Source organism: Arctopsyche grandis, chromosome 4 (assembly GCF_051622035.1).
Source record: "Arctopsyche grandis isolate Sample6627 chromosome 4, ASM5162203v2, whole genome shotgun sequence".
Classification (NCBI taxonomy): Eukaryota; Metazoa; Arthropoda; class Insecta; order Trichoptera; family Hydropsychidae; genus Arctopsyche; species Arctopsyche grandis.
In genome coordinates, this window is record NC_135358.1 from 3,948,964 (window position 1) to 3,973,943 (window position 24,980).

At 34.6% G+C, this 24,980-nt stretch overlaps 2 protein-coding genes across 7 annotated transcripts in view; one reads left to right on the top strand and one right to left on the bottom strand.

Moving 5' to 3' along the window:
• Positions 1-24,980, bottom strand: part of Atg16 (Autophagy-related 16) — a 257,472-nt gene that overhangs the window by 195,428 nt on the left and 37,064 nt on the right. The window lies entirely within an intron of this gene.
• The window catches only part of neo (ZP and PAN domain-containing protein neyo), a 72,945-nt gene that overhangs the window by 35,631 nt on the left and 12,334 nt on the right, over positions 1-24,980 (top strand). The window contains exons 3-6 of the mRNA XM_077428861.1: positions 2,621-2,652; positions 9,900-10,216; positions 12,016-12,176; positions 22,695-22,896. Coding sequence (XP_077284987.1) covers positions 9,909-10,216; positions 12,016-12,176; positions 22,695-22,896 — 671 coding nt within the window. The 5' untranslated portion in view covers positions 2,621-2,652; positions 9,900-9,908. The remainder of the gene's footprint in view (positions 1-2,620; positions 2,653-9,899; positions 10,217-12,015; positions 12,177-22,694; positions 22,897-24,980) is intronic.

Sequence of the window (24,980 nt, forward strand, 5' to 3'; positions counted from 1 at the left end):
GCAGTGCTAAAAAAGACAAAATAAACCATACGGAATGTGATTAGTGTCGTAAGGACACAACGTAAAGTATTTAATTGACGTATGTATGAGAAATCAAAGCCGTTATTAAAAAAGTCATTATCCCTCTATATTAGGTAAAAATTTCTTCAAGTGAGGTATACGAGAGTGACGATAATCGAGATGGTCGCACGAACGCCATTCCGTACCATTAGAAAAGTGATGCTGGGCGATAAATAGATTGCGACGTGTGAAAATTACCGAGGCAACAATCTAGACGGGTGACCTGCCCTCCATGGCGAACAGGGACTACGTGGGAATCGGCCAACCTTTTTTCGTTCTATTTTAAGATGAAGAAGCGAAATAAAAATAGGAAAATCCCTAGGAACAAAGCGAGTGGTCGCGGTACGATTCAATATGTGTACCATCATTAGGGTAAACCGTGCATAATTTTCACCGTGGGAAAACGCGAATTTATTCGCGCATTCAGTGTGTAAGCTTTTTAATTCTTTAAATGAAATTGTTCGGAAAGTTATTATTCTAAATATATGTAAGTCATTTCGTGTGCTTTTGTCATATAAAAAGAACGGGAAATAATAACGATTAAGATAATCAACTATCATATATTTAAACATACAGACATGTATGTATGATAAAATAGGATATAATAATAATTCTATGTTTAGTCTATACCTACTTTGAAACTAGCAAAGATGCATACAACCGAAAAGTTCATATACAGTATAATAAAATAAAATTATACAAATAATGCTAGCAATGAATTTTCCCATAAGCACAAACTCGTAACGGTCACTCAGATACATAACATTTCATATTGGATTGTAATAGAAATTAAACTGCATCAAATCAACATTAGTACAAATCAATCAAACAAGAACAGCTAAGCTCAAGTGACAAGTGTGGCTATTTTTCTCGTTAGTTTAACGGAACGTGAACCTTTGAGAACATTGTTTCAGGCATATATGGGCAAGACTACAACGTTTCTAGTAAGTATGTACACAGGTACATAAGTATTAAATTTCCAACGATCGGATATTTCCCGTGTTGCGTACATACATACATAATCCATTGTCAAATAAACACAATGCAACATCGCCAAACATCAATCACTGTGCAATATTACACAATACTCACGATCTGATTATTCTAATATACATATTTTTAACGTGTACGACTGAAAGATGCCCATCGTACGGATGAGTGATGATACTAGCCGCATTGACATGTGTAGTACACGGTTCATACACGCGGAAATTCTCTTGTGAAAAAATCAAACTGCGAGCTGGGAAAGTCGTGAGGTCGTTCCAGTTTAGCGGTCGGTTTTAGAATTGGGTCGTTTCGGATCTAGGATGTTGATCTAGGATGGTTTTCTTGTGGGATATCGATCGGCATGAGCATGTTCCGGTGGTTCGGGTACGTCACACGTCCGTTAAGTATGCTAATGAGGCCGAGGTTCTCGTGACCTGCGCTATTCTAACAGCAAAACCAGGGATATAAAACACAGCCATTAATTAGGGTACGGATGTAACGAGCTCGGGTTTTGTAAGACACGAGATCTCGGGTTCAAATCTGTACGGAATTGCTATCGCGGTTAATTTATTTCTGCGGAATAATTGGGTTTGGGCATGCGCATATGTTTCTCAATAGCTATTCTATAATAAATGCATATACATAACAACTAAACTGTATAGTCTGACAATTTAATTGACCATATTAATATATCAGAAATTTTTTAAGATTTAATTAAGTCTATAGACCATAAAAAGCATGATTGACGACTAAGAATTCCGGCCTTTTTGCTCATCATACGGAATAAACTGTTTTATATAGAATTCGTTTAAGTAATATACATACATACATATGTATAAGATTTATATTATACGATTTACTTAAATGGGTTTTTACCTCTACAAATAAATAAATAAATAAATATAGAAATATATGTATAAGAAACAATAATGAAATTAATTGATGATTAGCTCGACTACAATAAAATGGTTTCTTATATACTTACATATATAGATAATATATTAGTCGTTCTTCTTTCGGCAGCATTTTTAGTCGGCAGCGATTTTCATAATTCAATTATTAATAATATTATATAAAAAATAAGTATATATATATACATATATATGTATGACATGAACAAATATTAGATACTTAAATGTACCCAATCTTATGTTTTTACATATACATAACAATTTATTAAATAATTATATGTACGTATTTATAATCTTTAATCATTCGAAACCGGTACTTCATATCAAAAATTATATATGAAACACTGAAAATTGCATGAGAGTACGCTTACTTATCACTTGAATGCACAAACAAATATAATCTAAGACATATAACATCTCCTACAGAATTTGATTGCACGAAGAAAGCGATAAGCATAGCAAGTACCATGTATAATTCTCAAGCTGAGCTATTATCAATTCAAAGGAATCTTTCTATATAACCGTAACTAAGTAAACATATTCTAGTCACAGTTATGTACTTACGTACTAGTATAGAATTTGATTATCTATCAAATCAAACAAGCAACGATCGAACGTTTAAATGAAAATTATATTAATTGATTTTTTCTTATTAATTTCAGACTCTTGAGGCATTGCAGTGACGACCTACAAGGTAAATATAATTTTCAAACTAATTTATTAATTTAATTATAAAATATTTACAAACCTCTGAATATAGTACAGTTAATAAAGTGCTAGACGAAACGCGTCATGCCAAACAACTACTCCTTATCGATCCGCCTTTCATGATTGTCTCATTTAAATTGAAGTATGAAATTAAAAATGCGAAAGATAACACTTTCGATTTTTTGCGCGGTTCATTCGCAAGGTAATAACATTTTAACGGTCACATCATAGCACGCTGTCGATGGTCGCGGATAATGTGAGAAATATAATCGACCGCCGACTGACGCGAGTTATGCGCAAAATAAAACAAAGTCGACAGGGGGGGGGGGGGGTTATGTTTGCATGCAAAACATCCAAAGCGAGATAAATATATGGTGAGCAGGACTAATTCGATCATCGTCGCGCATTATTATGCACTTTTAGTAATACGACGCCGTGAGAAATGTGCATAAGAACGTCAGTATGGAACGTATTCCTCGGATGACACGGTTAAATCGCGTAATTCTAGACAATTATAATGCACGACAGGTGACTGATCATGTTAGTGAGAATTCGTATGCATGAATCGTGCTGGTAATAAAATACGAAATTGACATAATGACCTACCATCGACGAAGGATAATTTAGTCGATCGATTTAATTCATAGCATTCCCGAAGGAATGAGCATCGTCAAAGGAAACTTCTAGCACACGCAGTTCAACAAACGGATACAAATGAAATCACGAAAATACTCGCACAACGTGTGTACATACATACATGTATGTATACTTAAAGCTCGTATAATTATAGAAAATGTGTATAATCGAGCGATTTTACGGTATAACTCTTTTAGTAATTCGTGATGTGAGATTTAAACGGTTCGTTTTTGTATTTTTAATACTGTATGATATATAAACGAGCTGATATGCATAAAACTTATTTTTAAAGTACCTACATATGTATGTACCTACAGTATGTAGGTATCTTACTTACACAAATTTTGAATCAATATTAAAATAAAAAGAAAACTTACAACATAATTAATTGATAATTCGTTATATGCATATATCTATGTACATATAAATGTATGTAGAATTAAAATGAAATATTGTATTATAATTATTCTAATGTTGCATAATTTATAGAAAAAAAGAATACTAGATATACATATGTACATATGGAGAGATAATCTAACATATAATTTCGAAAGAGACTTTGAAATATGTATGTAATGGGTTTGTTGGGAACGTCGAAAACAAATTAAAGTTTCAATGACGACGATATCGATATCGTTAAATATATTTTTTTTTCGATTCAAATAAATTTAATAAAAAAACAAATTAATTTTTACTATTAGATTGTTTTGCCATGTTTAGGCTGTTTATATTACAAATACCGAGCGAAGCCGGGTAAAACCAACAGTCTAAAATATCTACTAAATAGTATTATATCGATTCATAATTGAAAAGATTCTAACGAGCGGGCGAAACACAAACCCGATAAATCACCATTGAAGTAAACGTTGTGCGATAGAAAGTTACATTGTACGTGGACTTGCATATATACATTAAATTAATGTCAAGATGAATTTATCAACACATAATCAACGTAACGGTTTCGCGTATGACAAGTAGTGAGTATATAATATAATAAAAAAGGTAAATGCAGTGCATGGAAATATCGCGTGATGCCAATACTTAATGTGAGTGAATCTGTACTTATTGTACACATAGAATGACACACTAAATGGACACGTCGATGTGTTGAGTCGGTCAATAGAATATTGTGTTAGGATGTTATGATAAATTTAATCCACATTAGAAACTTACTGGGTACTAGGCATGTGCAATGCAGTTTTGTACGGGTTTTGTGAATGTTTTGGTATGACGCAGTAGCCTCTGATTTTACTGTTTCATCGTGATTAGATCTTCGTGACGGTCACGGCCGACTCTAGGAAATCAGAGCTTTGGCGATAACGGGGTCAGCAGTTACATAAACTTTGATCTTTGAATGAATGACGGGACGGTGTTGAGCATTTTTTTTATTCGATTTGATTTTTTGATGGTTCAACTTACTAGTCACGGTTGGATCTTAAGCACTTGTTTCATTGATAGCTTTGGGCTGTTTATGAAAATCTTTTTTGACACGTTCAAAGACAACTTTTTATACACTTTTATAAACACAATGAGAGATAAAACTATTGATGATTCAACTCAAATATATATTTTTGCCATAGTATACATATATCATTCAAGTACCAAGATATAAATACAATTTATAAATAGCTATACAGCATCCAGTTTATAAAGAACAGTGCTTGCCATTTACAAGAGATAAACTTTAATAGTCAACTGAGTATTTAAAAGATTAGTTTAACTTCAACTATAACTATAAAGTCGACTGTAAATTCGCTTCGAAATGTGAAGTCGGAGAAATGTACGGCAAAAAACGACGGCAAAAATGCACGATTGCAAGCTAGGTGTGAAATTCTCTGGCGTAGCAGTCGATTTCTTTGTTTCCACCGCTTCGGAAGACAATTTACCAGAGGGACCGTAATGTCTCTCATATTCACCGACTCTGTGTTTCGAGATAGAGAGACCCGGTGATGGGTGAAGCGTCACGTAGTGGAAAAAATGCGGCTGCTACCGGTCGAAGCGAAACGATTAAGTAACAGTTACGTACGATCAGGTCTGCGAACAAACGCACTCTCGATCAGGCAAGTAATAGATATGTATATTTCTACATATGTATGTATGTACATGCATGTGCAATTTCTCATGAATTATAATGAAAAAATCTTCCGTACAATCGACATGCCTACAATGGACCGTGGTATGAGAATGGTAGATTGTTGAATCATAAAATGTGAAAAGTATAAAAATCTGCAAGGATTTCCGCATATAATTCAGATTAATGAGTAGCATATAAAGATAGTATAATTATATAGAGGATGAATTTAAAATATCATAATAAAACGTTTTAAATACTTCGATTTTAATAATTGCAATTAGCAGTGTTGAGAAATAAAAAAGCTTGTAAAATAACCGAAGCGCGATCATAAAAAAAATCAATTTATATACCTAGTACCAAAATAAATTGTAAAAAATACGGGTGTATAATATATAATATAAGTACATACACACATACGTGTATAGCGTAGTATTACAGTTATAAACCTTTATAGGCGCTTTGATAATACGAGTATATTACACTTTTTACAATGGTAAAATTGCCTACGAATCGAGCACAAACGTGAACTGCTTTTTATAAATTATTATATATGAAAAGTATCGCATTGGTTCAATCACAATAAAAATTATAGACAAATTGCGCACAACAAAGTGCGAGATGATAAATTATTTTTCGTCTTCTTGATTACTTTACTACGAACGAAAAATGAGGACGCGATATAGTATTAAATTGTCAATGAAATGAGCAATCGGCCAGTCTGTTACAATAGTCGCACAGTTGGATATAAACATAATGTGTATTATGAAATGGAAAAAAAAGCACACACAAAAACAGTTGGACAGTTACCGAGAACAATTTTTATCAATTTAGATAACTGTGCAAATAATTTGGCGGGGAAGAGTGATTTTCAAAGAAAAACCATAATTCATCCAAATTACTAAATCGGACACGATTTGTTATTCGGCGTTGAATTTAACACGTCGAGATATTACATTCCAATATAAACATCAAATGTGAACCAAATCCAAACTTAGCTTAGACAATTGAGGCTAATTCGCATATGAACGTAATCAAATTAAACTTACCAAAGTTAAATAAACGTATTAAGAGCAAGCAAGTCAAACTCGGAAATGAAAAAAAAACACCAGTTAAAAAATTAATAAAAATAAATCACATCGAGATCAAAAGGTTAAATTGCAACTTTTTACCGAACCGTTACAGGTCGAAGTCAGTTTATTTCGGTATGTGCACGAATCATTACGAAATAACGTAAGAAGCATTTCATCGTAATTTCGAACGTTTTAAGCTGCATTTGATGTTTCGAAATTGCAAATAAAACCATGAATCAATGGAAAATTGGAAAGGCGCCGACCACACGCTGAGCGTCAAAGGGTTAATAATACATCTATGTACATTGACGATAAAAGATAACCACGATCGTCAATTATATTTACGATATAGTATATATTTCGTCGAGACTTTGTTGTAAATAATGCGAAATTAATGTGCAGGCGGGCATTTAAGCCAATAAACGTAAGTGAGGTTAACGCGAAAACACTATATTTATCCATTCGAAATTGACGTATTACTCTAAGCCTTTTGCACACAATCAATTACCGGAAAATATAAACTCAAAGAGAAATAAAACACACGAGGGACAGAATAGTTACAAACAAGCTGACCAATTTAGCGCTAAAATTGTCAAAATTATACATACATGCTATATAATTATACATACAATGTGTATACAATCGAAAATCAATTTTGCCATAGAATCGTGTAAGCTTTGTCAGATGTGTACGAAAGAGTTCCGCTATTTTATGCATTCGTTTCTTTGGTGGCATTCGAGTTATCCTAACGGAGAAAAAAGAGTAATGGTTCTAGTTAACTAGCCATTTTATTATTGTTTAGTTCGAGGGTGACTCGGTGAAAATCAATCTCAAATCCGATATATTTCTCAGATTTGGTTTTTCGAGCAAAAACTCATCGACAAATCGGTGACATTGAAATTCAAACACTTTTTATAAACATTATTGAGATTTCGAAAAAACTTATTTAGGACGAATCGTCGACAATGGATTTTTAGTGCACGTTTGAATTCAACTATTTCAAACACCATTTCAATTTGCATAAGTATCTATACGTAAAACAAATACATAAATCGATTATTTTCAGAATTTTTTAGTGTGCAATTTCATAAAAATACGTTTATTCGCGTAGAACACTGACTGGCTTTTCAACTTCTACACTGCACTGATTTTTGTATTAAAAAACTGTCAATAAATTAAGTTTAATCTTAATAAACTTATGTACTTATATATACAAAAAAGTAAGCCCTGATCAAAATAAATCAACTTGAGGGCTTAAATAAATTCCCTGTTGCGAAGACCAAAGTTTCATTACTCGCTTTATGTCGTAAAATATAAATTAGCACACAAACATGATCACAAACCAGTTACAGCGTTGTGTAGCTGCTACACTATTATAATTGTATACGCCTATAATTTTTTCACTTCAAAACACCAATGTTGGATAAAACGCATAGGCGTTGTTGCATTTCGACAGCATACAGATTTCTTCTAAAATGTCTTCATTACATGGTAGTCTATTAATACGACGTTTAAGCAGCGCACGCGTATTCAAAACACGGCTTTTATTTAGCCAAAATTACAGGTCAATTACCACAAACTAGTCGTACGCAAGACGAATTCAAAATGAGAGTTCAGAGTACATCTCCGTACCGAATTTCCCAAATTTGGCACAGTAATAACATGAATTAGAGAGTTCCTAGGAATTTAACTGTACCTGCACTATTTATCATTGGAACCGATAAAAGGACAGACAAATTGACTCGTCTCGGAGAATGCCCTCGGGGTTTACAGTGTTAATGTTGCATACGATATAATGTGAAGCTTAACACGGGTATTCTAAAGCTATACGGTCACATTCGCCATACGACATTCCGCATGAATTATACATGTTATGATGCATCTTATGCAACTTGAAAGACTTAATAGCGTCGCCATAAAAGTAACCTGTTTTCGTGCGAGTCAATCCTTGATGCAAATCGGGAGAAAATGCAGATTTTTAATTCGGGGTGGTCGTCTGAAATTTGACGTTGAAAAAATTGTATCAAATTTCATGTTCATTTTCCTATGCAAATTTCGTTTGACGCTTGACCGCAAAAATAAGATCAAGATAAAAAAAATACACGTGAACAAAAAACAAAACGTACGAAAGTCATCTTCATCAAAGTACTCACATTGGGATCTGAAGGCTGCGGGTGAAAGCCGGTAAAGAAAAGCCACTTACCTGTAAAGAAATAATAAACACTTTTTTAACACATATGCAGTATAAAAGCATGAAATGCAAAAACATTACAGCATCGAGAGTGAAGTGCAATTCGGACAGGTTGATGGATGAGTTGAATGCACATAAGGCCAGTTGGTTTAAAAGCAATCTGGCTGATTGCACACTAAACATGGACTAATATTTCTATGAATTCTATTGCATTAACCGTACACAAAGGTGTCCGCTGATTGCCAGAGAGAGCAAACAGATTAAATGCGTATTACACGTTTATCCACAGATCGGAAATAAGAGTGCACTGTAATAGCAGTTCTAGCGTTAAATGTATTTATAATAAATACACTGTTGAGTACATATAATAACAATCGCAGTCTTCTTCTTCTACTTGAATTATTTTAAGCATGAAAATCATTCGCCGTAGAAATAATTGCAAAATGCAAAATATCAGACTGTGTTTGGAATTTCGCATTGTTTTAAGTCGCGACGCAAACCCAGACGTATATTTAACCTTTAGGCGTTAAAATATATCGCTTTACTACAAAGTTCAAATTCAAGTTTGACCTCTCGCTTTGACCCTTCTGTTTTGCAATGTCGGGGTCTTTGTCGACGCCGTTTTCTGGGACACGAGGTCCATTGGTTTCTTTAGCAGAATCGAGACGTTTAGAAGACATGAGCTCATTGCCTGATTGATAGACCTGGCCATCGATGGGTCTATCTATTGCACTTCTATCGACTAACTGTATTACACCATTCATCAATCAATATTGGCCGTTTCGAAATGCGACCGCAGATAAGTAAGCGCATCGAGCTCATTATCGAGTCGGAAAAAATCGATGTTTTATTCATCAACGAAAATAAACTCGACCTAAATATACCCAGTCCAATTAAAGACACAGCCGATAAATTGGCAAAGATTAAGGCACAGATTTAACACCGTAATGATGCAGGTCAAACTAGGCTCGAGTATTAGTCGTGGACATTTCCGATGTCTTCTTGCGATCGTTCGCGGACGTGCTTTGTTTTTTGTAACGACATTGTTTCCGGTCAAATTGTAAATTGCTAGCTGATTGACGGAGTCTGGAAGGAACTATAGTGACTGAAAGTACATACGTAATGTTCTTACAAAACATTTTTTTACAGTATAACGGTCGCACATCAAATATAAGTAGGATGCAATATGATATATGTATGTGTGTTGGTACGGCAGAAAGAAACTTAACAGTATTAAAATTTTTCTTGTTTGTTTTTTCCAGTTGTTGAAAATGACGTCGAAGTCTTTATGGGTCTTTGCGACATTTTTACTGGCGGTGCATGTGCAAGGTGCAGCACAGAGGGCAGCCGAAACTGTGACGCAACCTGCTGCAGGAGGTATCAAAAATCTATCTGAAGCACCTATTCAAGACAATTCTGCAACGGCAGTGGCTGCTCAATCAGTATATAAAAATCCAGGACAACCAGTTGCTCCATCTTCAGGACCTTCAGCTCCTTCAGCTCTCAGCGCACCATCAGCACCGGCTAATTCAATAGACGAGTGCGATCCTGAGATGATCGGATTCGAGCTAGTTACAGGGTAAATATATATTTTATACAAATCCATCACAAACCAAATTGCTAAAATACAATATTAAATTCATATAATAAAATAGTATCGATTAAAATTTCGAATTCTATCATATGTATGTATGTATGTATATATAAATAACACGTAGGAACTTATAGCTTATATAAAATATAGCATTTTTAAATTCAATGCGTTGATATTAAATATAAACATATGCACATAGATGTATAATATAATGGCGTTAGCGATAAAAACGGAAAAGCATCTTTGTATCACATATGTACATATAAACGGAAATATCTGTTATTATAACTGTAAGATATTCAATTAACGTTTTTCAAATAGTATCTATCTACGTTCACTTAAGAAACAACGATTCTGACAGTTTGACTGGCAGGCGTATAAATTTGTAATTTTAATTCAATTCAACTCAATTTGAATTTGCAACGATTTTTCATTCGATTTGACGCTTGCACTTTCTTTCAATATCGCCACTTTTTTCTACAACGGGCTTGCCATTTACGATTTATAGCAATACTTAATTTTATAAAACAATTTTTTTTTCACGCACACCATTTAAGAATAGATTTGAGATGCAAATTGAACGATCGAACAAGTTCGCTGTCGTTAAAAAATCGTTTGGCCGAATAATCAAATTAGACACAAAGAGAGAAAATGATCTGTTATAAAAAGCAAAGCGACAAACAAAAAGAAATTATAAATACACACGCACTGGAAAGTAGCCTCGTTTCTAAGTGGCGATTGAGCTTTTATTCAGAAGCATTCCAAACAGGCGTGAATTTCGTACAAAAAAGCACCGTTGCGACCCTATCTATGTTGGTTTCCGTTCAATGGCGACCGAGACAGATTGCAAAAGTGTTTTCGATACCTTCGAATCGATCTATTTGTGACCGGCGATCAGATTGAATTCATGATTGGCGTACGGTTCCGTTAATGTAAAAAATGAGGAAAAATCAAAGGTGCAACCCGGCATAAATACGCAATAAAACGCTGGGCCATTGTCGCCATTCAAAGTATCAATAAATGTACGTGTTGAAGATTTGTTTGGATCCGTCGCAATAGACATACCATCTCTAAACATTCATATTATATGTATATATCGTGTAATAAAATACAGTGGGTTAGTAAAATAAACACATCTCAGGTGAATTCACCTTGTTTAACCCCATCATCTGAAATTGCAGCTAAATCACTCCACGTGCAAACTTTACAGGCCTATCGGAATTTTTCGGATTATTAACGGCGCAAAACAACCAATCATCATCCTCATCATCATCGGTGTCGATTTTTAATAGTCGTTTCGTCAGCGTGTGATGTAACAACACCGGAGAGTGCGTATAACGGTTGAATAGTTACAAACAACGGGTCAAAAATTGTCGAATAATCAAGGTACGACCGGTACGAATTAGTTACGCGAGATGTAACCACATACATACATACAAATTAGAACCTTTGATAAAGTGCACGAGTTAAGATTGCATTCTCACATGTATATTAATTGCGAACCGTAAAATACCAGTAGCTGAAACGACGGGGTTGGCGTGACCGTTTCTCATTTGTTACGACCAATCAATTAGATATCTTCGCATTTTAAAGATTAAAATTATTAACAAGATTATTCGCAACATAGATAATTAATAATTTAATTGGAAAATCTATGATCGTATAGTTGAGCGGCAAAACAAAATTATTAATGTCTGAACGGTAGCATGATTCAGTTCGATAAATTCAAACCTTTAACATTGAACATTTAATATTCAATTACAATTCTGATTTATATTCAACAGATACGTCTTTTCGGCTCCTGCACACATCCTCGACGATATTCCAGGAACTTTGATGTTGACAGACTGCTTGGAAATATGTCAAAGCAACGACACCTGCCATTCTGTTAATTATGAAACGGGATTGTGCGTTCTATTCAGTTCTAACGCCGACGATCAACCAGGTAAGGCTCTTAATTATCTCCCATCTAAGAAAAATGTGTTAAAACTCCTATTCCATTCATGGTATGAGAGGCTCATACGTTTTTTGCGCAAACACAGATCTAAACGTTAGACATAAATAACAGCAGGAGGGCTGGCAATAATATGCAATTTTATAAATTGCACACCTGGATCGGTGGGTATGCAAAGTTAAACGTAATTAGTACGTGTGATTCCGCAATTAATGCCCCTCGTAGATCATCCGAGTGTAGGACCAGATCGATTATTTATGCGGTCGAACAACCGAGCTTCTAACATCCTTATTAAATCGAACAGGATCTTTTCATCTCTATGTATGGCCATTCGATTTCCTCTCCTGCCGTATCCCGGGTCGCAATAATAAATCTGACGTGTAAGGATTGCGCTACTGGAGAATGAAGGCTAGTCTAATATGCAAAATATTTAATATGCATAGCACAGGAAGACGCCGGTGAAAATATTAGCACACACGGTGGAATAAACATTAATTAAATCTTTATACGCGCACTGAATGAACTATTGAGGAAATCATAAAATATTATTTATATCTATTTTATATTATATGGTCATAGTTAGAGCTTGTTTGTTGTGCTGAAAGCGAAACCTCAATGCAAATTGCTACTGAAGAAGTTCAGAAATATGCAGTAGGTACACAATCACGTATTTATCTGAGCGAGATTTTAACGGAAAATGCAGATTTTTTCAAATAGATTTGTAAAGTGGCTTGAAAATGAAAGCAATAACAAGACCAATTATGAACGTTTGATAGAACTACTAGTTAACTATGGTGAATTAATGAATCGCATTAAGGAGGATAGTATAAATGAGTTCGTAGTACTTTTAATGCAACGCGTAGGACATAAATCAACGGCCATTTTACAAGATATTAATCAACATGCGTACGAGCGTTATTAATAATGGTAATTAAAGCGTGAAATTAACGTGAAACGATCAACAGATAAACGACAACAAAGCAAAAAGAGCCCTTTTGAAGAATAGCGCCGTAGGAAAACACGCGGAAAAATCACCTTTTCATATCCACGAGCCTATAATAACCAAGTCGATGCAAAAATATGAATTTTTAATTTTAACATAAAAAATGCTTCATATTTATTATACAAGCAGTCGAGACTTGATGAAGAGGCGTTACCGTTGATGAAACTCATCATGACAAATTACCATAAAAGTGGCTATGTTGCGTAAAAATTGAATGTTCAACACCCGAGATCTTCAGGCTATAAGAAAAGTAATTTAGATATCGTAATGATATCCAATGTACGGCTAAAGGGCATCGCTTTGCGATTAAATCCACGAAAATCATCGTTTATTTATTTTAATCGAAAGAGGCTGTCCGGTTCGGACGAATGGAAGCGTTTAAGATGCAATCTTTAAACAAACGTGATCTACCATTTTTAGGAGGAATTGGATAAGATTTTTAGATTAGTTTCAACTGGTCTATTTTGCGGTACAACGTCACATGCTGACAGTGTAGGTTGTTGTTTAAGACCGGTCCATTTCCGTTTACAACCACCGATAGGATAAGAAGTCACTAGTTGGATAAGTCTTCTGGGCATGGTTTGTATAAATCCACTATTCACAGTAGTGGTTGTTGCGTTCAAGCAATGCCGACTGGGCAATCAGGACGAGTGCTAGAATACGCCACTTATAGTTAACTGTTATCAGAACTACAATTGCCTTATCCTATACATTTGTACATAGTTCTCCGATGAGATAATATTCAATGGAAATCATTTTCCCATGATATAATATTCAATTCATTTAATAAGTCGTCCACTTTCAAGAAGCGCGTGTAATTTGACTGCGGTGAGATTGTGAATGCGTATGTCGTAATTTACCCCTTTTTTTTAGTTTCTTATTATTATCGCATGTCGGTCCGAGAAGGTATTCGCGAACGAGATAATTTCAATCGACAATACATCAAGAGTACATTTGACTCGTTTATTTTCCATCATTACTGGATTTTTTTATGTATATGTTATTATTCACGAGTCGATGACCGCCCTTGTGTATGTATGGCGCTTCACGTATCATTAAATCTCGCAACCTCTGGTGCGGCAAATTATATACAAAATATAAATCAATAAAGTAATACGACATACGTGTAAATCCATTACTATAATTAAAAAAGTAATTGAAAATATAATAATAATATTAAAAATTGGGTTTCTTATCTAACTACGCGTTAATGTCTAATTCGTGCATATAAAAAGCTCACACGAAAAGCATTATTTTTCAATATACGATATATTCACATAAATATGTTTGATAAACGATATAAATTTTCGAATGGAATTAAATAAAGCAAGGACGATGGGTAAATGTACTAAAATAATAAAAACCTTAAAAAAACGTCGATGATTATATTTCCTCATTAAAAAATAGTATAAGCGTACAATTTATAAGATTGAATCAATCTGTGAGATTGATGGATGATCGCTTATTTTGAAATAAATAAAAAAGAGGGGCAATGATTAAGTCCATTTAACGACATGGAGTATTTAATTTAAGTAATGAATTGCCGTGAAAATTGACATTTAATCACTATTCGAATGATGGATGACCAACGCCGTGCTTTAGATAGATCACGTTGAAAAAATCGAAATGACTTATTGATGGAAAAATCTCGGCGAGCTTAATTATAACGAATCGCACGTACACACGCACGTTTCACGCGCAGGTTAGAGCTTTCGCTTTCTGTAAAGGTATCACGTTACAAGAAACTTTGTGCCTCTGTTATCCTATCCATCAATCAACCTCACGCACTTGCACCGACTACTAAACAGACTGCTTACGGGCCATTTAGCGAGACCTCAGCGTCTCATCTCGCGGATAACAGGCCTTTAACACACAGCTCAGCTAATGAGTACTAATCGCAACATTTAGATGACAGTCGAGGACAAAATTTATCCATACCGAAGATTCATCCGAGTTATCCGATCGAGTTTGTGAAACGAGTTAGTCGAGCGCAAACTTGCGTATGCGAAAGAAAACCGCAACTTTTTTATTTTCTCAAACGCGTATATTAAATTTCAATGACACACGATACATTGTAAGCCGTCTTTTAAACTCGCACGTATCCATCTTCTACGGTGATGATTTCGGAAATGCAATATAAAGCTTGTCTCTGGAATGGACCTCGATTTATAAATGTATATCAGAGTGTAGTAAAATTCGAGTGATCGGGAATTATACGGGATGTAGACGATGTATACAATATGTACATACATACATACATATGTATGTATATACATAGGTGCCTTTTATGTGTCTATCACGCATCAAGACTAGTAATTCGAAAATGCCGGCAACCGAAGTAAATAGCCCATCAATCACCGCCACGGAAAATGTTGCGGAAGGATTTTGCCGATAATTTGAATCATCGTAAAATCACTATTATAGTTAAATGCAGCCGTGTGTAGGCGCAAGGAATGGACTATTAACGAAAAGAAAAACCAGCAACAATACCCTTTGAACTAGCACTTAGTACAGATAAAATACCATGAAATTTTTTAAATATTGCAATAAAACATTGTAAATATAGATAAAAGATAGAACAATTGATGTATAGATCATAACATTATTTTGTATTAGAATAAGTATTTTTAATAAATTAATATTTATGGTAAAAGTACATACAATGTACGTGCATAAATATTATACATACATTCAGACTTCTGTTATTAATATATACATAGTTGGACTTGTAGAATCTTTTTATTTTTATTTCATAAAGTTTATTATAATATAATATAAGAAAATTTCGATATACGTATTCGAGAATGACTGATGAAGTATAATGATCGAAGTCGTTAAAGAAGCGAATCAGACGTATCAATTTCACAGCAATCATATACATAGTTAAAAGTATTAAAATCCAATCATAGTAATCACATCGGACGATACAAAAATCGACATTTTAATTCGATAATAAATGCAAAAGAAAAAATGCATATAATGTCACGATCAGGTATTTGCCTCTAATTGATGAAAATATGACGTGGCGTTCCATCGACCTTTTTTTAAGGTGTAAACGTCACAGCGAATTCTCAATCAGTCAAGTTTTATAGCCAATTAGAGAGAGCCGAGTTCTCGGCTGCTGAATTTCTAAACAGTCATCGATCGCATGATAATACATTTATACATTTTTTTTTCGTCACGATCGCATGACAAAAACGACGGGGAAAAATTCCACTCTTATATGTTCGTGTCCCTTTTGAAATACGGACGACAAAGTCGGTCGGAAGTCGACTTTTCTTTTTGTCCATATTATAAATGCACGCGCAGACATATTATATACATTTAACCGGCCACTATAATGGTAGAAGCACGACCAGAATAACAATTAATCTATTTCGTAGAGTAAATACCAGTAGCGGCGATAGTGCAAAATAACAAATGTGATATACAAGACCGCCAGCGCACCCAAGAGGCGGCAGATAGCCCACTATAAGGCTTTACTTCACAACCTAATATTTCCCTATGACGTGTCTGACCGTGAAGGTCAGTGCGGGGGTACCTCTCAGATAGCCTTATAAAGTAACCGAGAGTGTTTTGCAATTATCTTACCCCAACGCCGAGAGCCCTGTTCTTTATTTAGTGGCAGCGTACTGCTGCTTAGCCTCGACAAAAGCCTTCAAAAGCGAAACCGCAAAGCGCTTCATGATAATTTAACGTTAAAACATACCGTACAATAAGAACGGAAGAGCGTCGGTGAGATATCGGAGGATTTACACTCATTGCAAAACGTAGTGCAATCCAGAAGCGTTCGTTCGTACTTTCGCATGGACCGCTTCGGGTGGCTGTCTGGAAGGTGTGCAAAATCATAGTCTAAACGTGTCAGTTTCAACGTTGATCTTTCTGACAGTAAGCATGCCGTGATCACGGCTCACCTAGCCGAGGGTCAAAGAGTCAAAATCGAGCCACGGGTCTATACTGCTACATATATACAGGGAATTCGGTCCTGTTTCTCGTCGAGATTCCCCACCGTGAAGAATGCAACGTATTTGCACAGTATGAATTTAATAGTGCGATTATCTAACGCCGCTCGTCCGACGGAATGATCACGAATCTTCCGTCTTAATAAACGCGGCGAATAAATAACGAACGGACATTTTGTTATTATTAAAGATGGGACGACGTCCCATCTTTCACGAAAGTGAATTTGATAGGAACGATCGTTGCTACGACGCGGAAAATAATTATACTACAATATAAGAAGCATTATACGGCGAGCGGGGTTTATTATTGCGAAAATTTATCGCGTGCCTACTACGGGACGAAAGATAAGATTGCGGTTTTGGAAAAAATTCCGCGCCGGAAACCGCACGGCCATCCCACACCATTAAAAATCAGTTCCAATAAAGTGGAAAAATATAATGGGACACGCGCCATCAGGAATTTATTGCTGTGCAGATTTCAAATAGGACAGACGAGCGAAATTGCATTGACGAGAAAATGACATTCAAACAGCGCCCCTTCAAGTTTCAGCAAAACACGATTCCGACATTTAACAATTCCCAATCTAAAAGTAATTCAAATACCAATACGTAATCATCGGTAATCATCAATCAAATTTGAGAGGGAACATGAAATCACATCCGGTCCTTTATTCAGTACAAGAATTAATTGGATTACAGTTGTTCAAATAAATCATTTTCTACATTGCTATCATTTTAGGCGAATAAAAAATGAATATTGCAACATTGTTGCTATATAAAGAAATTATAAAAATAACAAGCTGTTTGAAGACCATCTTTCAAAAAGCACAAGCAGATAACCAACCACCACATTTCAACCATTTGTGGAAACGTAGTGGTTCGTTATCTTCTTGTCACCACTTCAATAGAGAGGCTCGTAAAATTGCATTGTATCAAAATGTCTTTAGCAAGCTTTTTTTATTTGTTTATTTATTTATAGTAGTTTTGGACCATTGTGGCTTTACAGGAAGAACATAATGCGCCACATTATTTTATTATTTGAAGGAATTACTCAAAAACATTACACTTATTTATTTTTACATAGATATATACCAGGAAGGCTTGATAGGAAGACCCCAATGTGCCTTCCTGGACAACGAATTACAAACAATGCAGCATTTTTATTACATAAATCACTGTATTTTGAGAATCTTTAGAACACGAAAATTAACAATTAATTCATTAATCCATTGAGACATCTATGGATTTTAGATTTGCACATAAATTTTTACAAATTGTGCATACAACAATACAGAAGATCTGTGACAGCAGGTAGGATGATTTCTTGCCAATTTTAAGGAACCGTTTCAACAATGATCACATAAAATTGGCAAACTCTGATTGACTGACAAACATTCAAGTCAAAGAACCCAATAATCTCTTGGTGCTAAGCATAAACGCAACCACTGAGGTATACTGCTGGTGGATACTTATGTATCTTATAATAATATTCACCGTAATCACTTAATTATTCGGTTTCAAATCTCGGTTTCCCGATATTAATATACCACATACGCTGTAATAAAAAAAAACGTTCAAACCAACCTGAATTCAATCATTCAACAAATTATATACCGCAATACACAACGATTAAGACTGTACGGAAGCAAACTACACATTAAATGAATACCTACGTGATCGAAATGATTTTCCTCCGAGGAAGCAACCCACCCGACAAGCTTTCGTGCGAATTCTCATTGTATCGCACACACATAAAGATAATATAAAAAGCGATCCACTCGCATTATATGCAGCTCGTTACGTATGCAAATCTCGATTTTTGCATAAAGCACACCACCGTGTAATCTAACCGTTTTTATCAAGTGTCGGTGCATTATCGCATCGTTGTGTACGCCCTCCCAACGCAAACAATGAACTCTCTCGCACAAGAAGTGCAGCAGCACGAGAGATATACATACATACATACATAATACGTATACATAATATCCAATAGACATCCACTTCTAACGAGCGGAAAGAGAGTCTTTGTTGCCCCGCGGAGTCTGTTGCTAGGAACTTTTTGATCGAGAGGAAAAAAGATCCCAGTCACGGGCCCGGTGTGCAGTTTAGCATAAATAAGGCATAATATTCAATTAAAGCGTGCAATATGCTCGCTTCGGTGGGCATTAGCATTTATTAGCCGGTGAGCCGCCCTCGGGGTCCACTTCCGTATCGGGAGAACGAAACAAGAGCTGTCCACCAACGAGCTTTCATCTGTATATTACAATCTGAAACCCGAATGAGAGAAGGAGCTTGAAAAGCCAAAATTCATAGACCACCCCCTAATGTTTTTTGAAGTTAGCTATTTCTGGTCACATATAAAAATTAGTATTTTTCCATGCTATTTGCACAGTGACGTCACGAACCTTATATGTATGTTCAGCTGAAAATGTAGTACATATGTACCTATTAAGAATTTTTTGATGAAAATGAGGCATACCAAAAAAATATTAAGTGGGCATTTCCATAATCCTTTCTATCAACAATGGTCTTCACAGCTTTTTAGGGTGAGGACTAAATAAGAGGACCAAGGAAATTTTTACGATTAAAGATTCAATTTCATTTCGAATTCTCTGCTTCAGATCTCACCATAAGCAATCATTAATCTGTTTTTTCCGATTTGTGCCAAAAACTGCAAATTTGACATCTAAAATCAGCTAAACAGGTAAGAAGAGGTGAAAGATGCAGAAGCATTGAGTAAATTTTCAGATTATTTCTAAACAGTCTCTAAAAACTTTAATACAGCACATTATTTTAACTTCAATACGTACATATGCATACTTATGCGGAAAAAAAAATATCATCGATTTAAATTTTGGCTAAATAGCAACGCAATGACATTATATTACATCAACACTGGATATTTAGTTAAATTGAAACATTTGACCCATGTACTTCCACATAGATATATAATTACTTTTACCGTCTAAAAAATATAAATTTCCATTAATATAAAATGTAAACGTATTCCATAAATACATTAATAATATGAACATCTTGCGTATTTAATATTAAAATTTAATCAATGTAAATATTTCAAAACACGAACTCAATACTAACAAAAAATAAAAGTCAAATTATACGCACGAACAATGTTGTATTTCTTGACTAAAATGCAATGCGAAATTGAAACGAAATGCAATTGGCCATCGCGGATTGAGTGGGGGTGAATGCGATAGCATGTACATACATTTTACGTAAGAATGAGCTATATTTTTTGATTTTTAAATGCTTTTTATTATTACTAAATTATGTTCACATTACATCTTATGTATGTATATCTATTTTAATAGCTACTGATCTACTGATAATTTTCTACTTTACAATTTTAATTTAATTTTGTTAGTAATCATAGTATTATATTATTTTAATGTTAATATTAGTACAGCATAATATGAAAAAGAGCTCAAAATACATCTAATACATAATATTAATTAAAGACTCTCTAAATCGATAATCTAGAGCAGATTGTGTTTAAGTGATCTGTGTTTATACCTGAAGGGTATAGACATTTTTTTGTAATCACCGAGACTCTTCACAAGTTTGTTAGCATGGTTATCTTATGAGCTACATATATCGGTTCGACTATACTAAGGATGTGAGATTTGATTGCACTTTGTATATGCATATGTACATATGTATAATGAAATATATAATGAAACGGCCCAGTCGTAGAAAAGATTCAGACCCATAGAAACAAATGCGTCTGGTCGCTAGAGCAAGCCTAATGAATAATTCACAAGATCGCCTAAGAGAACGCAAAAACAAACAAATCCACACGATTTTTTTTGCCGATAGGGCAAAATGGTTAATTAAGCGGACTGCGTTGGTAATGCGATTGCGGTCCAATTAATGGCCATTGGTTTTGCCCAACGACAACGAAACGTCCCGAGTCCACCACACCACATGTATCAACGCATCACAAGCAAAGTTCATCCGAGATACGAGACTGCGATACCGGGGGTTTGCTTTGTTTATCTGTCGTGTGCATGGGAGAACAAAAAAGTGCATCACGCTTGAGATGTCGAGACTCTTCCTGATTAGATAATCGCACGCTTCGGACGCTACGACAAGCGCGATGGTCAATTATTTAATAAGCACTTACATAGTTATAAAACTGAAAAACACCGACTCTTTCCCTCTCGACGATAAGTACCCCCGCTGCATCAATGTAAAATCGATGGTTACCAGACCGCATAGAGACCTTTAATGATCGTTAAGTAGGTGGATGTGTGTGTGTGTGTGTGCGGATTTTATAACCAGATTATAGGTGTATGATAAATATATACAAGTAAGGACCTTACCATACTCTCGCATGGTAATAAAAAATGATTTCAACTGAAAATATGTACCAATTAATTGTTTCGGAATTTAAATAGCAATAAAACGCGATTTTAATAATGCAATAGGGAAACTTATGCAATTGTAAATCATTAACGCATTCGGTCGACTGATTTTGATGTAACTATGATTTTGTATTGTTATATATTTAACATAAATCCCTTATGATGATGAAGCTTATGCAATTGGAAAATATAATAATTACAACGTCAGAATAAATTAGCAATCATGTTTTAACAAAGCCTGATTTCATCACTACGATGCGTACATATATTATAAGTAAAGGCTCGTATTTTAAAGGGCCATCAACATTATTTGCACACAAAATGAAATTTAATATTTGTAACAAACACCGAAATGTGGAATGCAAAAGGGCATGTTACAAGTGCACTGAAAGGTTGGGTTACAACCTCAATTTAAAAAAACCCAGTTATTAGTTTATTTAAGAATACATACATACAAAAGGTTCCCATATATATACACATATATCCACATAAGACATAAGTCCACTTTTCTTCGAGAAACATTTTGCAAAACATTAAATATTATATGATGTTTTGCGTTCTCTATTTGCGTTAACAATATTTAAAAATACTGGTGGCCCGTAATACGTTTATTCTGCTTTCCGAGATTCTGGACATATCGAATTAAAATACATAAGTGATAACGATTTGTGAATTTAGTCAAACAGAAATAGTGTTTTTGGAACTGAAATTGGACTTCCGCTACTTCTAGTTATACTCGAAAAAATGGGTATTTATATACTTATAAGTGGCCCATGGGCCCTACCATGGGCCCATAAACGGGCCATCGTCCGAATACGGATTCGGCATTAGAAGAAGATGTAGTTACACATAGTTGATATTACTGTTTGTACTAATATTAAACACAAATCTACAATTTTTTTAAGTATATAAAATTGGGTATACTATCTCTAGGTACTTTAATTTAGAGCTTAGAAGGGTGTTGAAAGGGGTAAGAGCCCTCCAAGGGCTTCAAATTTCATATGTCCAAGCAATTCCAGCCATATTATAAACCTACAACGTTATCATATTATAAAGATTAATTGTTTGAAATATACGTATTGTGTCATACAAAATAGCACATTTTAAGTAATATTTATGTTTTTTTCAATTTTAAAATTTGTATTTAACTTGTCCACAGGTGCACTGACCAAATCTCAATTCCCAGTATTCACGATATACGCTCAGAAGTCATGCTTGGGGGTGAGACCTTGCGAGAGGGCATGGTGTTTCGACAGGGTACAAGGACACAGACTCAAGTCTCCGACCAAGCGTTCCCACATGGTCAGCTCGAGGCAAATGTGCCTGGATCTCTGTTTGGGCGAGAACGAATTCGTATGCAGGTGAGCTATTTTCAAATTTAAATTTTCTGCACCGGAACGCCATAATGAGGCACCACGAATGCCTGTGAATATATTTTACGCACATATGTACATATGTACATACTCAGACTCCGGAAAATGAGTATGAATCCCATTGACGTGTAACGCGCAATGGGATTCGTTCGTACTCGACCGCAGATGCTTCTTAGACACGAACATCCATTATAACATATCTATCTTCTTACGAAAGATCACACTTTGCCGATATCCATTAAGGTAACCGCTACGTATCGATAACGCAGTAGTATAATGGTAGGGAATGTCGAATGTTTTTAAAGTGAAAATTATCGTAGCTGTATATTCTCACGCGAGAAAAAACTGTGAATCGCAGACGGATGATTGCATTATTGTTTTTACTTGTAGCTGTTTGTATTATGATAGTGTTCGCTGGCATTAAAAAACAGTTGGAACTTTAGTATCACTTAGCGTGTTGATTCGGTGCTGTTTTCATTACTTTTCCACAGAATATTCTAATGCGTGAATTAAAATCACATTTCGATAACGGAATACTCAAAAATCAATAAAAATTAGTATAAAACGAACTACCTAATACAGCCAAGTACTAAAAAGCAAATATTATCTCTATAAAATACACTTACAATCATTTTATAACCGAACCTAAATTTGGGTTGCGTTTTATTGTAATAATTGTGCAATCAATTAAAAAATCATATATTATACATTTTAGCATTAAAATTATGATTCTAACTACGTTTTTCTCGTATATGACTTGGCGTATTTCTTAAGTGGATCAAAATCACATGTTGACAAAGAAATCAATAAAAATTACATAATAGTAGGTACTTTGAGTAAGCCTTTCATTGTAAAAGTTTTGCAATAAATTAAATTTCATATTATAATTTTTTGCGATAAATCATATATGTAATAAACTAGAGGTAGGATAGTCACAGTGCTATCCATTGTTGTAAATCCTTTGTAAAAAAGGTTCGGCAAACCTTTAACAATGCATTTACAACCTTTGAACAATACGCGGCACCTTCTAGGTCCAGTGACTAGTAATAACATTACTTAAGTTCAAACTTAAGAACAATATGATTTTAGCTTAAAGTAGCAAACGCATTACATTATAAAAATTATTATATTAAAATTTGGATTAGTACATATTTTTTTTATTAATTTATTTTAAAAACAGAAGCAAACAGTATTACAACGTATGTACATATGTATATAATATTGACAACAAAAAAAGTTTCTAAAGATTAATAACAAAAATGAAAAAAAAAACAAAGAAGAAAAGCATTGAATAATGGTAGATATGGGATATACATATGTATATGTACATATGTAACTACATATGTACATATGTATGTATTATTACGAAAAATGATCAAATAATAGAAATTTAAAGCAAGAAAAGGAACAACAAAAAGTATCAATGTGAGGGGGAATATTGTTAAAAGAGCAAGATCTATAATAACATATAAAGAAAGGAATATATGTACATATGTATATACATAGATAGTCTTAGTAAATTTAAAGTAAATATAACCAATCTTTCAAGTTAAAGTGGAAAACATCATTAAATTATTAAATGTAATACATCGCGAAAAACTGTACAATCATATATTGAATGTAAACATATATTTCAAAACAATAAAGCAACGCTTGATTTAATAGGCATTAAAATGATCGTAAACATCTCGAATGTACTGTTCCGATTATGCATAAAATCAAGACCCAAGCGAAACGGCGATTGTATGCACGTGTGATTACAAACGCACTATTTAATCCCAATTTGAGACACCGTGTCTAGAGGTACGATACTTTGACATGTACAATTGTGGGGATTGGGAATGTGGAACGGAATATGGAATCATTCTCTGAATAACGAACGGACACACAGTGTGTACCGGTGACCATTAAAGTGGTTCTAAAATGTTGTTACGCGTCGTCGTCTCCACCGGCTGGGAAGTTCGACAAGCTGTGTGGTTTATAATCTCATTATATCGCCGGGAAATGCAGTCTCCGGGGTGGTTCTAAATAACACACGAGAAGAACCGAATGCCAATGCGATATGAAAACGA